Consider the following 26794-nt stretch of genomic DNA (forward strand, 5'->3'; position numbering starts at 1 on the left):
ATGAAGGAGGATAATTGTTTACACGCTGCTCTTATCTGCCTGGGCATGTTGTATTACAGCCATGCCATAACTACAGAAAAACTGAACCACACAAGGCCATCACTTCATGGTCACCATGAGAAAGGAAAAGAAGGACAAGTTCTGCATCGGTCAAAAAGAGGCTGGGTGTGGAATCAGTTCTTTGTTATAGAAGAGTATACAGGACCAGATCCTGTACTAGTAGGAAGGGTAAGAATGAATTTCTTTTTTCATTCATCAGTTAATATTCTTAATTTATATTATTGTGTGAGTTGCTTCTTTTCTTGCTGTTCCTTTCTGTTGTGTTAGTTGCTTCTTCAGCAGCTTCTTATTCATCTAGAATTCAGGTGATAAACAAAATACTACTGAAGCAAATACAATTTTTTTTTTCCCATTGACCTCAGCAGCGTTCCAATGAAGGTGTACAAGCTCTTATTTAACACAATAGCAAGAGCCACAGCAACCACTAGAGCAGGAATATGTCTCAAGAATACATGGTATCCCTTTTTGGTCTTTAAAAATAGTAATGTCTAACCCAGCATGTCAGTGAAAGCGTACTGCTCAATAGGTATTTCATTGTCTTTTCATTTTCAAGTTATCAGTAAAATTAAATATATGAGGAGTAGATACAGAGGGAGAAATATCTATGTGCACATGTGTACGTAAAAACATCCTGGACTGATTTTTTATTTTGTTACTGTCTAACACTAACAGAATATAAATACATAAATAAAAAGTGTGTTTGCTAGTTTATAAATGGTCAGCATAACTGTGTTAACCCCAGCACAAAAAGAGTGGAGAACAGGATCAGTGACAGCAAATACTATTCTGGGTATGCTGGTTTAAAAGATGATTAGGGTTGTGCAATTTGTAGATATCAATATAAAATCAATAAGTCTGTAATTTGACTCAATGTTTCCCTAACTCATCAAACTGAAGTGTGCATTGGTTGTGAAAGTAAGAATATTTAGTAAGCGTTTATTACTTCTTTCATATTAAAGAGGTGGCAATTAAAAACTTGTTGGTAATCACTGACTGGATCATTCTTTACATCTCATTTGTCACTTAACACCTTTTACTTGCAACCTATTAGAATATGACTAGTACAAAGTGTACAAAGTGTAAAAATTACTCTTCCTTCCAACACCGTTTGAATAAATAACCTTTTATAACTATCTTCTTATATATTCTCTTCCTGAAATCTTCAGGCTTGGGTCTCAGTAGCACCCTAAGTGTGGTAGCAGCATGCAGGTCTCTGCAGGCATCTGCTCTGAATGCAGGGTGGATGTGTTCACAGCATGTGCCCGAATATGGATTATTGCTTGATGGAAGGCAAGATTTTTGAAAGATGTGAAATTATAGTAATATCATAAACTCTTATTTTCATGAACAGGTACACAAAATGTATACCACCCTGTTAAGATATATCTGTTTTTCATTTTGCAGCTGCATTCAGATATTGATTCTGGGGATGGAAATATTAAATACATTCTCTCAGGTGAAGGAGCAGGAATCATTTTCGTTATTGATGACAAATCAGGGAACATCCACGCAACAAAGACACTGGACCGGGAGGAGAGAGCTCAGTACACTCTCACGGCACAGGCTGTAGACAGGAACACTAACAGACCTTTAGAACCACCTTCTGAATTCATTGTTAAAGTTCAAGATATAAATGACAACCCGCCTGAGTTTCTTCATGAAAACTACCATGCAAATGTGCCAGAGAGATCAAATGTAGGTAAGTACTCCTAAATGCACTTCAATTCCTGGCCTTATGGAAGATGTTATATTGTCAGTATGTATTGACTTTAATTCTTGTTGTCTAGAGTTTGAGGAAGTAAAATTCTCTTCATGCTCAGCCAGTGACTCAGTCAATTTATCTTGTTTGCTGACAAAATCAAGCCCTGCACCCCACTAAGCTTCACGGCTGATGTGTCTCAACGTGGTTCCTAGTGTAGGACCTTTTCTTCCTAGGAAGGACCATTAGGATCCCCTGGAATTTATGGAGTATGAATCCTCTGTGGGGTAAACATGATCATTCCTTTGGCAGAGCTGTGTAATAAGAAAAGGGAGTTACTGCCACACTGTCTAATGCATCTTCATCTCCTGTTTGAATTTGAGTCTATATCAGAGATTTCTACCGGAATTGTTTCTCTGAAACTTACAGAGGAAAATATAAAAAGAAATCTCTATTGTTTGGCTGTCTAATGACAAAAGCAATATAATGCTTAAACTACTGAGGGAGAAACATAATGGTATGGAGTGACTGCTGACTTTTATATCTACCTCACTGTTTAGAACACTAATCCACATCACAGCTAGTGACAAATCTTGTTGGATCATATGAGTTTATTTTGTCATATGTGAATTGCCAAGTAGATTTTTTTCATTTACCAAACCAGGAAATAAAAATGTTAAGAAATAGTTATGCTGTATGACTGAAAGCATCTCTGCATGGTTCTTACAGACATGTTTGATTTTGACTGTATTGCTTCTGTGTTTGCTCTCCATTTTCAGGTACATCAGTTATTCAGGTAACAGCTTCAGATGCTGATGATCCTACCTATGGGAACAGTGCCAAATTGGTTTACAGTATTCTTGAAGGTCAGCCGTACTTCTCGGTGGAAGCTCAAACAGGTATTATTGAGCAGTTTATTTGAGTAGGACCTCATAAATGGAATTCATTAAATGTAGAACTAAATGTATTGATTGAGGCAGTACAGTTGGATATATCTACTGATGTGTTTGAGCAAAACTTCCTTCATTCTCTTCTGATTCTAGCTAAGTGTTTTTGCAGGTCGGTCCCCTGGCATTTGGTAGAGCTTCTGGGTACCCTACCAGTACCCATGACCTGTGTCACAGAGTGATCCGAAAGGAGTCATTTAGTATGACCTCCCTCCCCTTGGGACCAGTGACCAAGTTCATGATACCCTTGTACTGAATTAAGCTGAAAAGACACCAACCAACCAGTTTTATGATTTATTAACACAAAATATAAGGCACGTGGTTAGATATAATAGCTCAACAATGATTGCTTTAACTGGATAAGTAAGTCCCATGTCACTTGTGTTTACTTAGATCTAGTCAATAATCAGTGAAAAAGAGGGGAGAGGAGAAAAGAGAGAGGAAAAAAAAGGGAAAGAAAGAAATAAGAGACGTATCACCACCCATGGATGCCGTGATGTCTTGTTGGTCCTCTTTATCCATGGTATCCTTGGTGGCGGGAACTCTCCCTCTGACCTGAGCCTGTCACTTTTATGCTGATATTCTTTTGGGGTGTTGTCCATAATTTGCATACAAAACATAGAGAGGCATTACTATGATAATGATGGGCACAGTTTAGTGGGCACTTGTGCAGTTCTGAATCTGGGGTTCCCTTAAGAGTTCTCCATGTAGTTGTTGTCCCTCATGTCATGGTACCTGCTTTGCAAATCCATCCTCTGAGTGATCCTTGAGTCACCCTTTCACATTCCTGTGAAGGCTTATCAGCTTTGAAGAAAAGGGTCAGAACAAACCTATCTAATCAGTATTGATAGTCATTGATAACATCCTTGTCATTGGCTTTGTTTAGGCTCAAGCTTCCCATGGTCAAATGCAAATGGTGCCTGACACAAGCTCAATATCCAGGTTCTCACAATAGACTGTGGCTGAAACACTGCTGGGCTCAGTACCGGGTGTCTTCATTCACGGTGGTTATAGGCACATAAGATCAGAAGGAAGTACAGAAGTGACAATACATGTAATCATACATCACACGGTAGCTGTGCCAGTCATGAACAATATCTTCATTTAATAATAACATGTCTAAAGGTAACTGTTTTTACAAAACCAAAAAGTGTCCCAGTGCAAGTTTGAGAATTATGGCTCTGGGAGATCAAAGGATGGTGGTTATCCGGAATGGCAATCACAAGGCAAAAAACCCACATATTAAGATCATATTGTTTCCAGTTAGAGCAATTTGTTACATTTTGGCAAGACCGCAATACTGACTTGTTAGATACTGAGGCAAAAGTGAAGCCTGGTTTGAATGGTGTGAAACCCTGACGGTCTAATTCAAACTAGGCACTATTATTATTGGGTGGTTATTGTGGGGGGAGGACAGGGAGGGTGTTAGCTTGTCTTGTGGGACAATCTCATTCCACTGTATGCACCAGGTTTCATTTATTGGTTGATTAAACTATAGGATGTTAGTTTCTCATCCCCAGTGTTGTAAATATAATGTTCCCTATAAAATCTGATCACAGATAGAAGTTATGTTTAAGCCTTCTTCATAATATATGCAGGTTGTGCTATTGATGGTGCAAAAATTGAATGGCTGATTAATTTGTACAGAAACTTGTCTTCTATCTGAGGAGTAAGAATTGGCTACTTCAAAGAAACCCCAGGTATTCCACAGTCATAGCAAACTTCCTGATATGTCTATGGGAAGAATATCCGTGGAAAGGGAGTCTTCTACAGATTTAGGCAGAGGCAAGCAAGCAGTAATACTAGATTCATTAAGGGCAGTTGCAAACCCCTTTATCAATGTTAGGACTAAGTTGTCCTCCAAACCATGAGTGGTTTGAGTGGTTAAAGTATTTTTATGTTGGTTATGTTCCTGATTCTGGCAGTAGATTTGCTATAACACATATAAATATATTAATCCAAGACATATCTTTCTAACACAGGTTAAAAATGCTATTTGACTTGACTTCAAATCAGTTAAGTTGGTGGGGTGATAAAACTGCAGTTAGCTTACTTAGGGGACGAGCATAGATGAATGAATCACAATTCTCTGATGCTTGTCACCCTAGTTATACAATTTGATTACTGTTGGGTCTGTCACCCAGATGTGGTGGGTAAAAGTGCAAAAAATACCCCATAAAACACTTAGAAATTCCCCAAACCATTGGAGGTACCTGGTAGAGAAAAGTTAATGTAAATGGACTCAGTAGGGGAACATCAGCAGGTGGACACATGGATCTTCCCCTGATTTACTTTTTGGCTAGTCACTCCTGCAAAGGAAATTGTTCGGACTTCATAGTCCAACCATACTTGTACATAATTGATCTAAAAGGAAGGGATGATCCATCTGGTATGGATTCGATGATCTTTCCCATGGGCATCAGTAGCTACCCATGTATACAGATTTTTTTGAGCTTTCAGTACTAGAGATGCTTGTCCCACAGTGGGTAACGCCACTAAAACTGATTGTCCTGGGTAGTACAATGGATTCCTTGGGTTCTTATTCTCTGTGGTTCTGGGTAAGAGGGATGGAGGATTATGGCAAAATGCTGTGAGTCTGGAGCAACCATATACTCCCCATCATCCACTGACTTTAGTTACTGCATCAGATATTTGTCCCACCTATCTAGGGTCATGTGGTCTCAGGTTCATGTTAGGAGTCCATTAGTTCATTTTACAATACCATTTGCCTGGGGATAATATGGGGTATGGAAAATCCATTGTATCCCTTCATCTCATGCCCATTCTTGAGCCACACCAGCAGTAAAGTGGGTGCCATTATCTTGATTAGGTAACTCTGAGTTTAGAAAAAAAACTAAACCATGACTTCAGACTGTCCAATGTATATTCTCCTGTTGCTCACAGGACAGCTTCAACTTGAGTTAGTCCAGAAATTACCTCGACTCCTACCAACTCACACCTTTTTCCTTCTGAGATACAAAAAGGACTGATGTAATCTATTTGCCAAGTATCCCACAGCCCCTTGTTGTCCCTTAAGTGTAGGGTTTGGTCCTTGAGAGAGTTACGTTCCCATAGTCATGTACAGCATAGGCCACTTGCTGAGACAACGGTGTTGCATCACGGACCATCCCCTGCGGACTGCCTCTTTATAACCTCATTTAACATTCTAACACCTGTCCCTATTTTTCTCCTTCCACTTCCACTGCTAATGTGGCTGGATGTGTTAGTGGATCTACTTGATTATTCAAAAGGTGAGCAGGGTGATCTCCTCTTTGGTGTGCAGCTCCCCATCCTACTAGGAAAGATTTCTGTTAAGCAATGCTGAGGATTTCTTTCCATTTTTCTTGCTGCCACACCAGTACTTGACTAATTTCCCATTGGTTTTGTTCTGAAAATGGGAGCCATTCTGTACATCCCTTGAATGCAGCATATGAATCAGTGTAAATGAACACTGGTTCTTTGCTTTCTGCTTCTCGTTCTATCACGTTCCAAACTGCTATCAACTCTCCTACCTGAGCACATGCACAGTGAAGGGAAAACAGAATCTGCACCATCACTGCAAGTATTGCTGTGTTTTAATGCAAGATATAAATGCAGTAACCATTTTCTTATGCTGTAAGCTTGTGAAAATTTTCGTGCACTGTATTTTCTTTGGATTCATAGGAATTATACGAACTGCCCTTCCAAATATGGACAGAGAAGCTAAGGAAGAGTATCACGTTGTAATACAGGCAAAAGATATGGGAGGACACATGGGAGGCCTCTCAGGGACAACCAAAGTGACAATTACACTTACAGATGTCAATGACAACCCACCAAAGTTCCCACAGAGTGAGTAACAACAAAATCCTTTATCACATTTACTACTGGTGTCTATGTATGTATAGTAGCAGACGTACTCTAAACTTAAAAAAGCAGTAAGTGATGGATTTTCACAGCATGTATGCAAATAGATGAGTATTATTTACACATTTTTGCTTGCAACATATACAGCTTTAATACCTGAATTATTTGCTTTCTGTCGCAAAGTAAGAATTTTTAAGGTTAAGATTGCATTACAAAGATTTCTAACCCTACACTTAATTTTTGAAACTGCTGGACCATGTCATATTAGAAATACACTTATGATATGATATGGGACACATAGTTTGGTCTTCTCTGTTAAGAGAGAAAGAAGCCACATTTCTTGAGATCTGTTTTGTGTGTTAAATCAAACCAGTAAAATATACTAGAAACCATACCTGCAGCAGTGCTGGGATAAACTGTCAGTCAGCTGATCGGAGCTAGCCCAGCTAGAGCCGAGCCGACACGCTTCAGCGACCACGAGGTTCAGCAGAGATTAGGAAAAGCAGAGGGGATAGCGCAGAGACATCGCGATTCCCGACATCTCCCGACCCCCGAAGCCCCAGCAGCCCTTGCGGGAGAGCGGCTGACGTGGTGGGGGGCGTTCCCGCGGTAATGGCGACCGCACCCCTGCCCCTTGCCTTGAAAGAGCCTCTGAGAGGGCAGCGACGCTGCCCACCAGGCGCAGGGGGGAACAAGCAGGTCGTGTTGCGAACCCTGCTGCTGGTGTCCCAGACTGCTGACCAATATGGTCGCCTCCAGAAGGAGAGCTTGCAGTAAGGAGACTGTAGCAACTCAGACAGAGACCCTGTCCCAAACCGTGGCTGTTCAGGTCTCTGGCTGCAGGGAGTGCCAGAGCCTGCTGCTGCTGCTGAGGGAGGGAGGCCAGCATTCCACCTGTGTGAGGTGTGAGCAGGTAGAAGATCTGCTTAGCTTGGTGGCAGAACTTAAGGAGGAGGTCGAGACGCTGAGGACCATCAGGGAGTGTGAAAGGGAGATCGACTGGTGGAGTAACTCCCTGGCGTGCCAGCTGGAACGGTTCCAAGGAGATACCCCCCAAAAGGGGATGGACCCCCTGCCCTCTCAGACAGAGGGGGATGGCCCGAGACAGCCCCTGCCCTGTAGCTGTCGCACAGAGGTAGGGGACCAAAGAGACGATGAGGGTTGGAAGCGAGTTCCAGTTCAGCGTCGTGGGCAACCCTCCTCCCTTCCTGCCCTGCTTCCCCAGGTGCCCCTCCGTAATAGGTTTGAGGCCCTGGATCTTGATGGAGAGGTAGGTGAGGATGTGATGCGAGGCCCCTTCTACAAGGTCACATAGGAAAAGGCGGTCGACTTCGCACCTCAAGACTGCCTCTGATAAGAAAGAAAGAAAGGTCACTGTAGTAGGCGATTCCCTTCTGAGAGGAACAGAGGGCCCGATATGCAGAGTTGACCCTCATCATAGGGAAGTGTGTAGTCTGCCTGGAGCCCGGATCAGGGATATCACCAAGGCGCTCCCCAACCTGGTGCACCCGACAGACTACTACCTGCTGCTGGTCTTCCAGACAGGTGGGGGGGAAGCTGCTTCCCGCAGTCTGAGGAGGATGAAGAAAGGCTACAGGGCCTTGGGGCGGATGGAGAAAGAGTCTGGGGCTCAAGTGATCTTCTCCTCACTTCTTCCATCTTCTGGTGATGATGTGGGATTGAATGGGAAAATTCAGTCCGTAAACAATTGGCTACAAGATTGGTGCTGCAGGCAGGGCTTTGGATTCTTTGATAATAGCTGGTTTTATAAGGCTCCAGTCCGGATGATGGCACGTGGGAAAGGTTTATCTCACCAAGGCAAAAGGATGCTGGGGCATGAATTAGCAGGGCTCATTTGGAGAGCTTTAAACTAGATTCGAAGGGGGATGGGGTTGTAACTGGACTTGCCCCAGTGGGGCAGCACTCTAGAATTGATGAAGACTGGGAGGCCTCCTATAATCCTAGGGTGAAATCAGTGAGCTCAGCTCCCTCTTTGAAATGCCTGTACACCAATGCGTGCAGCATGGGAAATAAGCAGGAGGAGTTAGAGACCTGTGTTAAGTCAGGAGATTATGATCTGGTGGCAATTACAGAGACGTGGTGGGACAGCTCACATGACATAGTCATGGAGGGCTATGTCCTTTTCAGGAAAGACAGGCCAGCCAGGCGGGGTGGTGGGGTTGCTCTTTATGTGTGAGAGCAGCTACAATGTACTGAGTTCTGTCCAGGGACAGAGGACAAGCGAGTTGAGGGTCCATGGGTGAGAATTAAGGGGCAGGGTGGCAGGGGCAATACTGTTGTGGGTGTCTGTTACAGGCCACCAGATCAGGGTGAGGAAGTTGACGAGGCCTTCTACAGGCAGCTGAGAGCGGCCTCACAGTCACAGGCCGTGGTCGTTGTGGGGGATTTTAACTTCCCTGATGTTTGCTGGAAGGACTACTCAGCAACCCAGCCACAGTCCAGGAGGTTCCTCCAGTGTATGGATGATAACTTCCTCATGCAAATGGTGGATGAGCCAACCAGGAGAGGAGTGCTGCTGGATCTCATCCTCACTAACAAGGAGGGTCTGGTTGAAGCAGTAAAGGTTGAGGGCTACCTTGGTTGCAGCGACCATGAGATGGTGGAATTCAGGATCTTGTGTGGTACACACAAGCAATAGCAAGTAGAATTGCAACCCTGGACTTTAGCAGGGCAAACTTTGGCCTTTTCAAGCAATTGCTAGGGGAAATCCCATGGGCAAGGCTGCTTGAAGGTAAAGGGGCCAAAGATAGTTGGTTGGCATTCAAGAATTGCTTATTCCGAGCTCAAGAGCAGAGCATCCCGACACGTAGGAAGTCAAGGAAGAGGGCCAGGAGACCTGCGTGGCTAAATAAGGAACTCCTGGGTATGCTCAAGTGGAAGAGGAGAGTTTACAGGTCATGGAAGGAGGGGCTGGCCACTTGGGAGGAATATAAGGCTGCTGCTAGAGGATGTAGGAAGGCAGCTAGGATGGCTAAGGCCTCCTTAGAATTAAATCTGGCGAGAGGGGTCAAGGACAGCAGAAAGAGCTTTTTCAAATACACAGCTGATAAAACTAACACCAGAGGCAAGGTAGATACAGAGATGGCAGAGTTATTGAATGCCTTCTTTGTCTCTGTCTACTCTGCCGGAGGCAGTCCTGAAGAGCCCTGTACCCCTGAGGCCTCAGATGAAGTCAGGTCACTGGAGCAGTTTGCCTTAGTTGATGAGGAATGGGTTAGAGACCAGTTGAGCAATCTGGACATCCATAAATCCATGGGTCCAGATGGGATGCACCTGCGGGTGCTGAGGGAACTGGCGGAAGTCATTGCTAGACCACTCTCCATCATCTTTACCAAGTCTTGGGAAACGGGAGAGGTGCCTGAGGACTGGAGGAAAGCAAATGTCACTCCAGTCTTCAAAAACGGCAAGAAGGAGCACCTGGGTAACTATAGACGGGTCAGCCTCACCTCCATCCCTGGGAAAGTGATGGAACACCTTATCCTTGATGCCCTCTTAAGGCATGTCAAGGATAAGAGGGTTATGAGGGGCAGTCAACATGGCTTTACCAAGGGGAAGTCATGCTTGACCAACCTCATAGCCTTTTATGAGGAAATAACACGGTGGATGGATGATGGCAGAGCGGTGGATGTGGTCTACCTTGACTTCAGTAAAGCCTTTGACACAGTCTCCCACAGCATCCTCATAGCTAAATTGAGGAAGTGTGATCTGGATGATCAGGTAGTGAGGTGGACTGCAAACTGGCTGAAGGAGAGAAGCCAGAGAGTTGTAGTCTATGGGGTGGAGTCTAGTTGGAGGCCTGTATCTAGTGGAGTGCCTCAAGGGTCAGTATTGGGACCAGTATTCTTTAATATGTTCATCAACGATTTAGATGAGGGAATTGAGCGTACTATCAGCAAGTTTGCTGATGACACTAAGCTGGGAGGAGTGGCTGACACGCCAGAAGGCTGTGTTGCCATCCAGCGGGACCTGGACAGGCTGGAGAGTTGGGCAGGGAATAACTTGATGAAATATAACAAGGGAAAGTGTAGAGTCCTGCATCTGGGCAGGAACAACCCCAGGTTCCAATATAGGTTGGGGAATGACCTGTTAGAGAGCAGTGTAGGGGAAAGGGACCTGGGGGTCCTAGTGAACGGCAGGATGACCATGAGCCAGCACTGTGCCCTTGTGGCCAAGAAGGCCAATGGCATCCTGGGGTGTATTAGAAGGGGGGTGGTCAGTAGGTCGAGAGAGGTTCTCCTTCCCCTCTACTCTGCCCTGGTGAGACTGCATCTGGAATATTGTGTCCAGTTGTGGGCCCCTCAGTTCAAGAAGGGCAGGGACCTGCTGAGAGAGTCCAGCGCAGGGCAACTAAGATGATTAAGGGAGTGGAGCATCTCCCTTATGAGGAAAGGCTGAGGGAGCTGGGTCTCTATAGTTTGGAGAAGAGGAGACTGCGGGGGGACCTTATTAGTGTATATAAATATATAAAGGGGGAGTGTCATGAGGATGGAGCCAGGCTCTTCTCAGTGGCAAACAATTGATAGGACAAGGGGTAATGGGTACAAACTGGAACACAAGAGGTTCCACTTAAACTTGAGAAGAAACTTCTTCTCAGTGAGGGTGACAGAACACTGGAACAGGCTGCCCAGGGGGGTTGCGGTGTCTCCTCTGGAGACATTAAAAACCCGCCTGGACACATTCCTGTGCAACCTTATATAAGTATTCCTGCTCCGGCAGGCGGATTGGACTAGATGATCTTTTGAGGTCCCTTCCAATCTCTAACATACTGTGATACTGTGATACTGTGATAAACTGGTTTACTTCATTTCCCATTTTCCTAATTATACTGTGGATGCAAAAGATACTTTAAAAAAGCAAGCAGCGTTTGCTACTCTGCATGGGCAACAAGAACTTTAAGAAATCATTGCAGGGAAATTGGAGGCAGTTAAAACAAAAATCCATACATGTATTGGGAAGGAACAGATTCTTCTGTGTTGGGAGAGTTGCAGTGTGCACACATAGCATGTATGCATCAGAAAGCTTGTCAGTTAGATTTACAGTGTTTGAAAGAATTTCCTAAGTAGTCTTATCACGCTTTTCATTACTCCAAGTTCATAGCTATTTGCCAGTACAGCTATGATGGTAATTTGCAGTGAACAAATCCACTTTTTTTTTTTTGATGAAGATGGACAAAGGAAAGGAGATCTACTTTATGTTCTTACAGTTGCATTTCTCAGGTTTGAATTCTCTTACTTTTCTTGGGCCTTGATGAAAGTGTTACACAATATATTAACAGCTCCTGATTACGCCCTTTCAGGTCTTTGACAGACCTTCAAGTGAGAGAGCATCATTTTTTATTTCACATAGCCTTCCATGTTAAATGTTGATGCTTCATCCTTCACTTCTATAAACAGTTCAAATGAATGATAAATGTCCATAAAGATAAAAGTTAAGACTGGACTCTCAAGACTTATATTTGTCATGGCAATGCAAACTAAATTTAGTACAATTGAATTTTTAAACTGGTATTTGAAGTGTATTGCTCGTGGTCAATAAAGCTATTTTTTTATACCTGTGCTATTTATTTTTCACATATAAAATTAATCACAGCTGACATGAACAGATTCAGTCTTCACAGTTGGGTGGAAGTACATTAGTAGACCCACACATCTGTTCTGCATCTCATCTCCTCATGGGGTTTATGTGTTTTTTTTTTTTTTTTCCTTTGGGTGCAGTGTGCACATCATCCCAGCCCCCCATGGTTCTCCTCTGAGCAACTATTATGACATTGATATATTCTGGACATGACTGTGTCTCCTGACAGCAGCTCTTCTTCCAGTGTTGCAAACTTGGACTCTCATGGAAGTGTTTAAATGACAAAGCCAATACCTACATGTAAAATCTATGTCAATATTTTCTACCATTCTAATAGGAAAGTATTAAAATGTCAGGTTTTTCGTACTTCACAAACATACCTTTTCACACCAAATCGTAGTCTGGGATCTCAGTACATGGTATTTTATTTATTTAACTCCACCAAATTATGGATTTTTCTCTACAAATTCAAGCTACTTTACTGAGTGTTTTGGGAGAATATTTAAAATTATCAGACATTATCACAGTTACTGCACTTAATCATGCACTTCCAACTGAAAAACTTAATTTGGTATGCTTTGTACCTGAAAACCAGGATTTGACCTGTTTATATAAATATCCAAGTGACTGATTTTTTATTCTTCTCCTTTTTTTTTTTTTTCTTGCTCATTGCTCAAACCCTTAATGAGTCATGTGTTTGAGTTTATAGTTCTTTGTGACTGAAGTTAATGACCTATTTCTATGACATGTGCCAACTGTTTTTGTGGGTAATGAGCCAAGTTTCTGCCTGGTGTAAGTATCCTGATATTCCTAGGGTGCTCATGTAGCAACAAAGAGCAATTATGAAGGGGGACATAAATTAGGTTATTTTCTCATGCTTCTTTTTTTCCAGTGTATTAATACTGATGAAGTGGCAGAAAATGCTAACATAGATCTGTACATTTAGGATCAGATTGTGTTATCTGAACTCGAGAATGAGTTGGGAAGGTTCTAGAATTGGTGCTGCCTAAAAGACAACTTTAGGAAAGCAAATTTTTCCAGGGTCACCATTGCTTTCCTCTAGTATGCCCAAATACTCAAGGAGAAACCTGTACGGCACCACATCTATGGGATGCTTGGAGATGGTTTTCCTATTAAAGTCTGATGAGGGAAAGCCATTTTTTGTTTAGTATGGAATTCCATACAATTTGGTATGTATTCTCTGTTGTGTTAAATTTTAATAATCATTGCTACTGTATGTTCACACTCCAAATTAAAGCCATAGAAAGCAACAGATTTATTTTCTAGCTAACACAGCAGCGAGCTCTTATCCAATTCATTGTATGTAATTTGTGGCTCCTGAATGATCAGAAAAGCTCCTGGACTCTACAGAATATAAGGTCATACCATCAGTCATATGAAAGAGAATTTTCCTTCCATTTTTCTAATAACATTTCTGATACGAATGGTAACCTTGATGTCAGAACAATTTCTGCATTCTGAATGATTGGTTGTGTTTTTAACTCCTCCCTGAACAAAGATACACAGATATTGTTTAAAACATCAGTGAGAAGGTAATATTATATAGATTACCAATGAATTTTAAGATTTCACAGATGACTTGCTTCTCAGAGCTCTCTACAACATAAAATTCTCTCAGAGGATGTAAGAACTACTGTGCTTATTTGGAAGTCACAAGTTAAATGGGTAAATATGCAACTGGAAAGCAGACTGAATACTTAAAGGCAAATGCCTTTTCTTCTTCCACCAGGTGTGTACCAGATGTCAGTTTCAGAAGCAGCTGTCCCAGGAGAGGAAGTAGGAAGAGTGAAGGCCAAAGATCCAGATATTGGGGAAAATGGCGTAGTAGCTTACAGCATTATTGATGGGGATGGCATGGATATGTTTGAAATTACAACAGATTATGAGACTCAGGAAGGTGTTGTAAAGCTTAAGAAGGTGAGCAATGCCTATTAATGTGTGGTATTCTTCGATGCTGACAGAATATTTGGTAATAATGGATTGCCACCTAAGCTAAAATATCAGTAAATGCAATTTCACTTAATTTGTTTCTAAAGCTGTGATTAACTCTTAATATTCCATTTCCCCATTAGCTGAATTGGAATGGAAGAAAGTAACCCAGAAGAGTTACATAAATACTGTACAGTGGATTAATTGCACAAACTAAATGAATTCATAATAAAAAGTCACGGTAAAATACAATGCCATCAGCTTCATTGTTAATGAAGTTTTGCCTAGTGCTGATAAGTAGCAGACATTCACTGTTGCTTTATGTTCAGTCTGAATAGCCTCATGCCCTGTAGTTTGAATTCTTCAGCTGTGCATTGTCCACAATATTGTTCTGAAGGAGTCACAGGCTATGCGAAAAGCAGCAAGAATATTAAGGTGATCTCACATACAGTACAACAATGTGATCTTTAAAAGTGTTATTAAATGAATTTTCAATTACAAATTATAAATCATAAATCTTATTCATTATTTAAGCATTATTATTTTGCCCTTTGTATCTTATAGCTGTTAATCTCTCTTGGAGATAATCAAAACTCAAAGAAGAAGGCCTGGACAACTTAACTTCAAAGTTAGCCCTGCCCTGCGCATCGGGGCAGTCTCTCAGGAAGAGACCCAGAGGTCTCCTCTGCTCAAAACTATGCTGTAGTTCAATTACTGTGTCTGTTCTAGAGGTGGGAGTGTATTGTATTTTTTGTGTATTTTAACATGTGAACGAACTGTCACACCATTCAGTCTATGGATTAGCATACTTTGTGAATTGTGGTTGGTACCTGCATGACCATTTTGAGGCTACCAATACTGCAGCACTGCAGCCATTTCGTGTCAATGACAATGCAGATATGCTGTCACTTTGATCAGGCTTCCAAAAGGACTTAGATCATGGGGTGTTATTTACCTCCCCTTTGTAAAGTCCTATGAGATCTATGGATAGAAAGAATTACAGAATTGAAAGCACTGCAAACCATCTTGTTTCCTCTACTGCTTAAATTTAACTTGTCTGTGTCCTATCTCATGGTGCACCTAGTAGCAATTCAAGACACATCCATATCTCTAAAGAAATGCCTACCAGTTTGGGATAGATCAAGCATGGCATTTTATGGAAAACCCTTTCCTATCCATCACCCTTGTGCTACCTGGAAGGTTTCATGTAGAAAAGGTTAATTTTCCCAGCAAAGATTATTTCCTGAGTTATACAGCAGTCAGAGAGCTAGACAAGGACACTATCATGATATTTGAGTGCCGTCCTATGCTGCTCCATACATAGAATGTAGCTCCTTCCATTTGAGTCTTTATGCTTTTAAATACACACATTTCAGTCCAAGCTTGTTGACAGATGCTTACATTTGTTTTATGTCATTGAATACGAGGGAACTGCTTACTGCTTTTGCAACTCTAGTTTTCCTGACTGTGCAATGCATTATTGTCTTGCTTCTTGCAGGTCTTGGATTTTGAAACCAAAAAGTCCTACAGTCTGAAGGTAGAGGCAGCCAATGTACATATTGATCCTAAGTTCATCAGCAATGGACCCTTTAAAGACACAGTAACAGTGAAGATATCAGTAGAAGATGCTGATGAGCCACCTGTGTTTTTAAAGCCAAGTTATATTTTTGAAGTACAAGAAAATGCAGCATCTGGTACTGTGGTTGGAAAAGTACATGCCAAAGACCCTGATGCTGCAAACAGTGCTATAAGGTATGCTTCCTTAGGGTAGGCTGTTTCTTTCTAAGCATTAGCTTTTAGAATTGTTACACAAGTTATTAAGATAGTATGATAGATCTACCATAGTAATATTCTAAATTCACCCAGAATAATAACTTTAACCATACAGCATTGTTTTTATGTCTTGTTCCATAAGCTACCAGTTTCTCAAAGCCTGTATCACTAAGAAAGCATACCATAGCTATGTATAAAATATACTTGACATCTGTGCTAAACTCTATTCTAAATTATATTTTCCATATATATCCTGTGCTGTTATCACAGCATGTTTTTTCTCAAAATTTAGAAGTCTACACAGTAGATTTTATATTATGTTGGCTAATTGCTAAGCATAATGATGAGCACATACACAGGCTCTCTGCAGTTACATTGCATAGTCTTCTATTCATTTATTTTTGTTTGTCGTGTTCTCAGTGTAAATTTAAGTATGAAACTCTTTTGTGGGTATAGTTAACATTTCAAAGAATTGCAACTTAAAGATACATAAAGCAGAGCTGTGTAAAGCCATACAAATGTGTAGATAATGGATAATATTTAGTAATCTGGTATGATTAATTAACATTCTGAGTAACCCAGTGACCAGAAGACTTAAAAGATCTTCATGATTAATATAAAACAGAAGAAAATATAAATATTTCAGTAGATATGTTTATCATGTTTTATAAGAGAAGAAAATACAGACTATTTGGGGGCTTGCTTACACATAACCACTTTAAAAAACAATAGTTTTCACTCACTACAAACATTCTGATGCAATATTTTTTTCTAAATATAATAACCAACCAGGTGAATCTCCTTTTAAAGAGTGCATATCATCCCTTTGACAATGATATTAAGGGTAACAATAAGTGCATTACTTACAGGTTTTTTTTTTAAAAAAAACCTAACCAATTTGGATTCATGAAAATAGTATCTCTTTTATCTAATTACTGACTTGCAATCTTCTTTAGATATTCAATTGATCGTCACACTGACCTTGAAAGATACTTTATTATTAATGCAGAAGATGGCAATATCAAGACAATAAAAGCTTTGGATAGGGAAGAAATTGCTTGGCATAATATCTCTGTCTTTGCAGTTGAAGTCCGTAAGTATTTTACTGAGGTATTTTGTAATCAGTGCTATAAATTCTGTAGACTTCTAATTGTCGTAGTTTGTTAAGATGAAATTAATCTTAATAGAAATACTTTAGCCTATTTAATTTTTAGCTGGATACAGCTGGGGTGTTGTTTGCTTTGAGGGGATTTCTTGCTTCATTTTAATTTCAGTTTTACTTGCTCCTGTAGACAAACAGCACCAGGAAGCCAAAGTTCCAGTTGCAATTAAGGTTGTTGATGTGAATGACAATGCTCCAAAATTTGCGGCAGCTTATGAAGCATTTGTCTGTGAGAATGCTCGAAGCAATCAGGTATGCTCGTGCCCAGCACCTTCCTTTCTTTAGGGTGTTTGCCCAGGTTTGTGTTGGCAGCTCAAATGAGTGCTAATAAACAAACATTTCTTTTGAAATGTTGGCCAAAATGCTTAGAGCATTTGGAAAGGGCACTTTCTGCACATTTGCAGAAGGGTCTTTTCCTGTGTTTTTATTTTTGACAGCTATTAACAGTTATAGATCCAATGCTTCATGCATTTCATATCATTGGTGTTGACTGTGAGTATCCACCATCACATGGGCAATGAAGCTGATTGGGAGCAGCTTTCCCACTTGTGAGCCTGTTTTGTACATTACAGAAATACTCACCATCTTATGAGAAGAATCATAGTACAGTGCTTGTAGAGTTTAGCCTACAGATTTATCCCTGAACAATCTGTGAGGTGTTAGTACCACACAGAAACATGGTTCTACTCATTGTCTGCACTTTTCCAGTTAGTGTAGCAGTTTAAAAAGGACATTGTGTTTAAATCCTTCTGAGCTGCTGATTTTTATGCAGAATTTTATTTAGTTTATTAAGTTATCACTAGAATGTATCTGTATATGAGAATTCATATAGGTGTATACTTTTACATCTATAATTCTGTGTTGTTTAAATGTAATAACAAATAAAAATTGCCTGTTTGTTAGTTTTGAGTCTGATCTATGTTTATAATTGAATACATTTTTTGAGGTATTTTGGGGGTTTCTGCTATTTCAAAGTTGTTTGTATTCAAGAAATTTCTCAGAATGCTCTCTATATGTGATGTACCCAGAGAAGGAGCTGTTTGTTTACAGAGTACTTTTCTTTTACAGCAATTTATTACAATTAGTGCTGATGACAAGGATGACTCAGCCAATGGACCAAGATTTATCTTCAGTTTACCGCCTGAAATTATTCATAACCCAAATTTTACACTCAGAGACAACAGAGGTTTGTGTGAAGATTCCCTTTACACTAGAGTGCAAAGAAATGACAAAGTAAAACTAATAGCCAGCGTAATGTCATGCAACAGCTTTTTCATTAGCTTTGACAGTCTCTTTTCCATAGATCTAGTGGAGGAAGGCAGAAAAAATACAGCTGAAATACAAGGATGTTCTTGAAATAATGTAATGCTTGTTAATTCACTCTCATTTTCTTGAATACATATTTAAAAATACATAATAATACCTTACATGAAAAATCACTGCCATTTTATATCCCAAAGAACAGGTTAAAAACATTGACAGAAACATTCGCTAAATGTAATTGGCAGATCTCCTGGATTTAGGGAAAACTTACTTGTTAAGCTAAAATTAGCTGAGACAGGATAAATTGTTAGGCTGCTTGCATTTGTTCACCTTAGTCTGCATGCTAGTTTTTGTAAATTATGGATCACAAAAGACATGAACTAAGTTCCATTGCCAAGCTAACCTTTTGTAGGACATACAAATGTGGATGTCTGGTCTGAAACCTACCCAGATATGGGTATCACGATCTCTTTGTCAGTTTTCTGCTCATGAACTATATTATTTGAGATACTTGAGACTGTAGTGACAGGACAAGGGGTAATGGGTTCAAACTTAAACAGGGGAAGTTTAGATTGGATCTAAGGAAGAAATTCTTTACTGAGAGGGTGGTGAGGCACTGGAATGGGTTGCCAGGGAGGTTGTGAATGCTCCATCCTTGGCGGTGTTCAAGGCCAGGTTGGATGAGGCCTTGGGTGACATGGTTTAGTGTGGGGTGTCCCTGCCCATGGCAGGGGGGTTGGAACTAGATGATCTCAAGGTCCTTTCCAACCCTAACTATTCTATGATTCTATGATTCTATGATACATATTGTTGTTAAAGTATTAGAAATTTGTCGGCAAAAATGTTCAGGCATAGGTGAACATCAAAACCTGATCGTCTAATGTAAGAGCATCAGTGAACCAAACTTCCTAGAGGTTGAGGAAGCCAGAGAGGGGTAAACAACAACAACAACAACAACAAGACAGGTTCTGCAATTATATGTATTTAATTATATGTATTAATTATATTTATTTTATGGTAGTCAATTGGATATTCTCATTCAATGCTAATTTGTCATTTTCCTGTACAGGGAAAAAACTGCTTCAGCTTCTAAGAAATTGGTTTTAATTAGCGATTTTCAATGTTTGAAGGAAATTTGATCTTTTTCTCAAAAGTAAAACTTGGTTAAACTGGTTTAAATAATGAATCCAAATGATTTCTTTTAGATTGCCAGAAGTACAAAAGGCAACATAATCCAGATACGTGACTTCAATGAAAACTCGTCTCTCTTGAGTGTTATGTTGTGGCATACTTTATATCTCTGTCAGCCTCTGAAGTGAGGGCAACTGTCAGTGGAGTTCCCAAACAAAATTCCTGTTACTCTTGAAGGATCAAAGTAATGCTGTTGCCTGGTGCTTGACACTAGTACATATGTAGGCAATTCAGAATGAATCCAGTGGAGGGGATACATTTATTCTCTTTAAAGTAGTAAACCACAATTTTTGAAAAAATGATGGCTGTATTTTTAGAGATAAGTAAATTAAAATGTATTCTTTGCTTGAGATCCTGAGACCAAGTTGCTCTTTAAAATAAATTTGAGGTCAAATTCTCAAACTGAAAACAGATTAGATTTTAGAATCTAACAAAGAAAGCATAGGTCAGAATTGAGATGCTCTGATGGAGACGCAGGGAAACAGTATTATGGTTCCTGGCTCCAGCCAATTCCACTAATCCTTCATTTCCTTATGCAGCAAATTAATTCCTTTTTTAATGATAAAAGAATAAAACATAAAAATGTTCAATTACAAGACATAAAAATGTTCTATTCCAAAGCATGAAAATGTTTTGGAATTGAAATTATGATGACGATTAAGTGTAGTGACTGTACCTGACAATACTGCAAAAGTTTATTTCAACAAGACAGTATTTAAGTGCTGAATATTTCTGTATAATTTTGTGTTTGGGAAATGACTAATGTAATGAAATCCATCAATTTCCATCTTGTCTTTCCCTCATTTTTGTATAGTCCTCAGTGCAATTATGTTGTTAGTATAACTATTTCTGAGGGGAGGGGGGAGTTAGGTAAGTTATGGTAGAGAGCAAATTAAAAATTTAAAATTGTATGTAGTTCCATATAAAAAAAGCACACTCTCTTAGACTGTGTTATCATTTGCAAATCGAATAACTTACATGATCATTTCAACTTTGGAGTTTCCTTTAGTTGTAAATCTGAGTAGTCTGTATACACCATGCCATTGCTTTCAGAGGGAATTGCTAGTTTCAAAGAAAAATGGCTTTATTAACTGTGGAGAACAGTTAATGAAAACTCCAATGTTTGGGTCTATTACAGAACTTTAAAATGAATACAGTCCTATAATAATCATTTAATAGAGTTTCTTTCTACCAACTCCTAAAAGTAATCACATATTGCAGTAATCCAAAAAATGTAATCACATTCTGCATCCTATTAATAGCCTACTGTGTTACCAGGTTTTTCAGCTGAGGCTATCTTCCATAGAAAACATGAGATAATGGCTTATCACATGCTGTGACAAAACACTGAATTACTTTTGTGCTGTTTACTTACATTATACCACGTAAATAAACAGCATTGTGTTTGCCTAGGCTCTGTTCAATTTTACTCCCATTGAAGCCAGAGCTTCAAAAGAGCGGTAGAGATTCCTGACGCTTCACAGCAGAGAGATGGATTTTTAACAAATGGATCTCCTGCTTTTAATCCTGCTCTGTCCTAAAATGAAATGCCCTTTACTTGGGCTCACTCACCTTGCATGAAGGCCTGGCACACAGCCAGTGTTGCTGGGAGGATAGCAGCCACCTTGCTTTGCCATGCTGCACAAGGACAAATTACACTGCACTGGCAAAAGCGAGGTGTAGTGATGTTCTCAAATACACAAGATAGTGCTTTACAAAGACTGAAATTGAGTCCCTTAAATCAGTGACTGAAATCTGCTTTTTTAACAGAAAATTTTCCTCTGCCTCTCAATTTCAGATGTTTTAATCAACACATTTTGAAATATATTAACAATACCACTACAGGAGTTTGCCATGGATTATTCACATAAATTGTTAGTGCCTGGTAATGATTTTAGACAGTTGGACCTCTGTAATAGTTTAGGTTTCTTGCTGAATCAGCATTCACGCTCTGATGTAGGTGAATAATGTTCACACTGCAGTCAGTGTCTTTAATCTAGAAGCCTACTTACACAATATGTATTTGTTAACAAATACATATTGTTAACAAATGCAGACAAAATTGCCAAGCTAAAGTTGCCTGTGTATAGAGGAAAAATTGGAAAGCCATCAATAAGATCACCAGAGAAAAATATAAAAATCAAAGGTCAGGAAGATCACTATAAAGGTCACCATTAAGTAATGCAATTTTAACTTCTAATTATGAAGATTTTATGGAGAGCATAGGTAATCTACACTTGCAACACTTCTGGATATTGGATATCCCAGACAATAAAAGCTGGAAAAAACAGAGCATGTATGTTTGTCTGGATTGTGTTGAGAAGGCTATTTTCATCCTTCTCTCTTGCGTTAACCCCCATTGTGTTTGTTAAGACTGTCAGTCAAATAGGTCCCTTATGTGTTAAGTAATAGTTATAAGCTGGTATTGACATTTAACTTGTTTCTTTACTTAAAAAATGCCATTATACCTGGATTATAGTTATACTCCTGGGACTTGAAAATAATGAAAAAGGAAGGATGAGAATATTAGCTAGGATTATATGTTATCTTTTATCTACGTAAAAGAGGTTTTTTTCTCCTTATGGATATTATGTTTCTTTTGAATATGAGAAGCGAACATAAACAGAAAAAAAAGTTGAAAAAATTACCTTTTAGAGTTGACATATTCTAGTCCTTTTCAAACTTTAGTCAGGCATGTTGATTGGCTTTTCTTTAAAAAAAAAATTTATTAAACTAGAAATCTTTTAAAGTTAAACCAGATAAATCAATCATTGGATCAAATTCAGCCTTAGTGTAATGTAATTGCAATGGAATTTGCCAGTCTGTATAATAACTGAATAAGTTGCCATCCTTTTCTTACTTCTAGTTAGGAATATTATTTAAGCTGCCAACATTTCAGAAAAATAGAATACATTATAATAAAAAACGCATAGCCAACAGACTAAGTATACTAATATATGATATCACTTTGCAGACTCTAGGCAGTTGTAGCTTAGCCCACTGTTAATATCAGGGTTTTTTTGCCACAAGAATAATTTATCCTATTGTGATCTTTCATTTAATAGAGTAGGTCTTTGTTCTTATATTGAGGAAATGAAGTATTAAACACATTAATTCTGTGGAATAGTTTTATTTTATATCAATATATATTAATTCAAGTGCTAGTTGATAGGTTAATTGATATTAGATGTTACATTTCTGTTTATACCAAATTGTTCTGAGCCCCTAATTTAAAGTCCTAAAATAAAACTCCCGTCACACAGACACTGCTATTACCAAGGTCCTTAAAAAATTGTGCCACAAAGCCTAGCTGGGCAAATGTTGCCTGTAAATATTTAGGAGGTTAGAAAGATTCTTAAAAGAGATGAAGGGCACCTCCAAAACCTAGAAGTAATAAATAATTAAGTCTTTATCAGCTTCTCTGTCCTTAACAAATATGAATATTATATAAAGGAGAAGTTAACAAGCTGTTTGCTATCCATATGTTATTTTTGTGAGACTTCAGTATCAGAAAGACCACAGTTGTCATGCAGAGGTAATAACCACACTGGGCATCCAGTGTGGTGGTCCTGGCAGGAGAGGTGCAGATATAGGGAGATTAATTAATTTGGCATATAACAAGCAGATCCTATCTAGAGCAGTCCTAAATGAATTTCATTGTTTCTGGTATGATCTGCAGAAGTTACTAGTAAAAGTATCAGACAAGCAGGACCCTAGTGCAAACATCCTTCTCATCCCATAAATTGACCTGGGTCCACCAAATCTGGGGACAGTTTCAAACTTCATCCTACATCGGGATACTGCCTGCAAGGGTAGTTAATGCAAGGACAGAGTACTTCTCTTTTGGTGTAATTTATTCACAAACTTTCATGGAAATCATAGTGATTAGATCATTAAGAGAGGTTTTATGATTTGCATTATTAAATTCTGGAATTTGTGCTGACTCTTCAACAGGAAAATGATTAATCTTCTGCAGTGCCCCAAGGCAATAGTAAAATTGTACCGTAGGAGGTGAGCAGCCCTCCCTTAGTAGATAAAAGAACCTTTCTTTTTTATTTTTTCCGTTCTATAGTGAAAAATAGAGAACATGACAAAATAGAAAAGGTTGTGTGAAGTAAATCCTCATCCAAAACTAGTTTTTGAAGGTCTGAAAGCCACGGATATTATTGTTTCATTTTATTTACTTCAGGATGTTTACAATTGTATAAACTTTGGTTCAGTTTGAGAACTGAGAAACAAGGAACACAAAGAAAAGCTGTCCATGTTTCCTAGTCTTTGTCTGGCGTGGCTGGGAGCAGGAAGCACTCCTGGCCATCTCATCCTAGTGTTTCATGTCACACACTTCCCTTTCAAATACTTTTGCCCCAGGAAATGTGCAGGACCATCCAAAATGACCTTCTGTGCTAAGGTGGCAGCTCAATTTCCATCTCCTGTGACAGGAGGCCCATGACAGGCAACCAGTCCTTGAGAAAAAATGGAAATAGTGTTATAACAATATTTTATCTCTTTGTTATATCCACGCAATTTAAAATGTGCCCACATGTACTATGCATGCGTGATCAAGGTCCCTGAATTCTGACTTTGTGAGTTAGGGTAAAAACCAGGTTCTGATAAAATACTGCGTGCTTTAGTATTTCTCACTGAAACAGGCCAACACTGAGGCTCAAACCTGCTAATAGACAGCAAATGTTGGCTTTCATTTTAGTGGGAGTCACAGTAACACAGGCCATTTTCGTGCAGATTTCTGCCTTCCCTTCCTGTAGGTCTGACATTGAGAACAATAAATCAGGGTTGTTGTTTTTTTTCCCTTAACTGGAGGCTTAATTCTGGAAAGAGAGTAAAACCAGCTCAAACAGCAGTGCCAAGGCCCAGTGGTTGGTAGTTGATGAGGTATTGTATTTCCTAGAAAGTTAGTAGGGTGCTAAAGGGAGATACTAACAGATTTTTTGTGTTCCTTATGTTACCCTCATCACCCTAAAATAATTAAAATTGAGTGTGGTATGGAATCAATGAAACACAGTACAGTAATTGTTCTTGGGTTGTTAAGAAGGGGATACTGTGTGTTGGTTTACTGTACAAATAATGCTAAGGCATCTGAAAATTCATAGCCACTGTAGCAAGATTTTTTTTGCAATATTTCTATGAGGATGACTGTGGAAAAATTATGACTTTCTTCTTTAAACAGATAACACAGCAAGTGTTCTTGTTAGACGTGAAGGATTTAGTCGCCAAAAGCAAGATTTATATCTTCTTCCTATTGTAATTAGTGATGGTGGACTCCCCCCTATGAGCAGCACCAATACTCTCACCATTCGTGTCTGCGGTTGTGACAGCAATGGCTCCTTGCTTTCCTGTAATGCTGAAGCCTACATCCTCAATGCTGGATTAAGCACTGGAGCTTTAATTGCCATTCTTGCTTGCATTGTGATTTTGTTAGGTAAAAAAAGTTCTTATTACTCTTCTATATTTGTTTGTGTCAAAGAAATTAGCTTTGCCTTCAGCTCCAAGGTGGATAAATGAATCTTAATTTCTTAGCTTTTATTTTTATAGGAGGTGCTAATCTCACTGGCTGAAATGCAATATTTGATAACTGCAATAGCAAACACCAGTGAATTTGTCTAGGTGTGCTCAGAGAATGTCCTTTTGTCACCTGATATCATACTGGGGACACTGTTTAAAGGAGGTCATGACATACAGTTTTAAGTTTTGTGACCTTCCCTGGATGATAAGTTTCTTTTTGAGGTCAGCCAGGAGTAATGGCTCCTGCCAGCTATTTCTCTCTGACTCCTCTTGTGTTTAAGGCAAATGAGAAGACCTGCTTTAAGAAAGTGCTGTAAAGCATTTCCTGATGATTTGAAAATATTTATATAAAATGTTTTAATTTGCCTATAGCAATTTATAGTCTTTTTTTCCTATGTATTTTAAGTTATTGTATAGAAATTTGAAGTGAGAAGGAACACAACAACAGAGGCATGTGTTTTGAGGTATTGCTTAAGAAAAATTCTAATTTCATGGAAATGAAATATGGAATTAGTTAAGCTTTGGGCATATACGAGAGAGTAAATATTCATCTTTGTTTTGTTGCAGATGTACACCTGATTGGGCTGCTCCAAGGCAGTGTCACTGTTCATGTAACACTGGTAGCCCGCTTTTTTTGAATTAGCTTTGCAGTAATGAGCAATTAGTAAACGCAGTAGCATTCAGCCCAAACAAAAAGCCTCAAATCAGCATGTTCAATTTTGTATACAAACACAAATGTTTTTACCTAGCTAGGTATGCTAAAAATGCAGATGTTAGCAAAAACACATGATGTATTGCAGCACAAAAGCTGAGGTTTCAGTGAATGCATTAATATACTTATAAATGAGCTACAGTTTTAGAGTGCAGCCTAACTTCTTTTTTTCTTTTTTCCTAGTCATTGTAGTGTTGTTTGTAACACTGAAAAGGCAGAAAAAAGAACCTCTAATTGTTTTTGAAGAAGAAGATGTGCGAGAGAACATTATTACTTATGATGATGAAGGTGGAGGAGAGGAAGATACTGAAGCTTTTGACATAGCTACTTTGCAGAACCCTGATGGCATCAATGGATTTATTCCTCGTAAAGACATAAAACCTGAGTATCAATATATGCCAAGACCAGGGCTTCGGCCAGCTCCCAATAGCGTTGATGTGGATGATTTCATCAACACAAGAATACAAGAGGCTGATAATGATCCAACTGCTCCTCCTTACGACTCTATTCAGATCTATGGCTATGAAGGAAGAGGCTCAGTGGCTGGTTCACTTAGCTCCTTAGAGTCAGCGACAACAGATTCTGATTTGGACTACGACTATCTACAAAACTGGGGACCTCGATTTAAGAAACTTGCAGACTTGTATGGCTCCAAAGACACTTTTGATGATGATTCTTAACAAGAAAGTTTAAGATTTGGCCTTAAGAACTGTGTCCAATGATGTGATGAATCCAGAAGAAATGTAAGCAGGTATTTTTTTAAAAATCAAGAAAAGTCTCATTTAAACATTTAAGTCTGACAGAGAGGATTGCTTTGATAAAGGACATAGAAGTGGTAAATACTGTGAAGTACCTTTTCCTACAAAAGGCAGATGTAGAAGTTGGCTGCCAACTTCACTAGTGGAAAAAAATCCACTTACAAAACACAAAATATTTAAATGAAGGAAAATGCTAAATGCAAACTTACAAATATGGGGAATATTTTATGTATTATGAACAGCTAAATCTTTTATGTCAAAGAAGCTTCCACACATTAGGAAAGATAACAGTTGTGAGCTGTAATTTCGCCTTAAACT

At 39.3% G+C, this 26794-nt stretch overlaps 1 protein-coding gene across 1 annotated transcript; it reads left to right on the forward strand.

Annotated features, from left to right (window-relative positions):
- CDH11 (cadherin 11) lies at nucleotides 1-26398 on the forward strand (the record flags this gene model as incomplete). The annotated part of the gene is made up of 11 exons (XM_080638423.1): nucleotides 1-228; nucleotides 1465-1759; nucleotides 2539-2658; nucleotides 6370-6537; nucleotides 13898-14085; nucleotides 15596-15849; nucleotides 16827-16963; nucleotides 17163-17284; nucleotides 18101-18218; nucleotides 24672-24923; nucleotides 25902-26398. 11 exons carry the CDS (start codon nucleotides 1-3, stop codon nucleotides 26396-26398), a joined length of 2379 nt encoding a protein of 792 aa, XP_080494549.1.
- Nucleotides 26399-26794: the final 396 nt, after the last annotated feature.

The sequence above is a fragment of the Psittacula echo genome (genome assembly GCF_963264785.1).
Source record: "Psittacula echo genome assembly, chromosome: Z".
In the NCBI taxonomy this organism is placed as follows: domain Eukaryota; kingdom Metazoa; phylum Chordata; class Aves; order Psittaciformes; family Psittacidae; genus Psittacula; species Psittacula echo.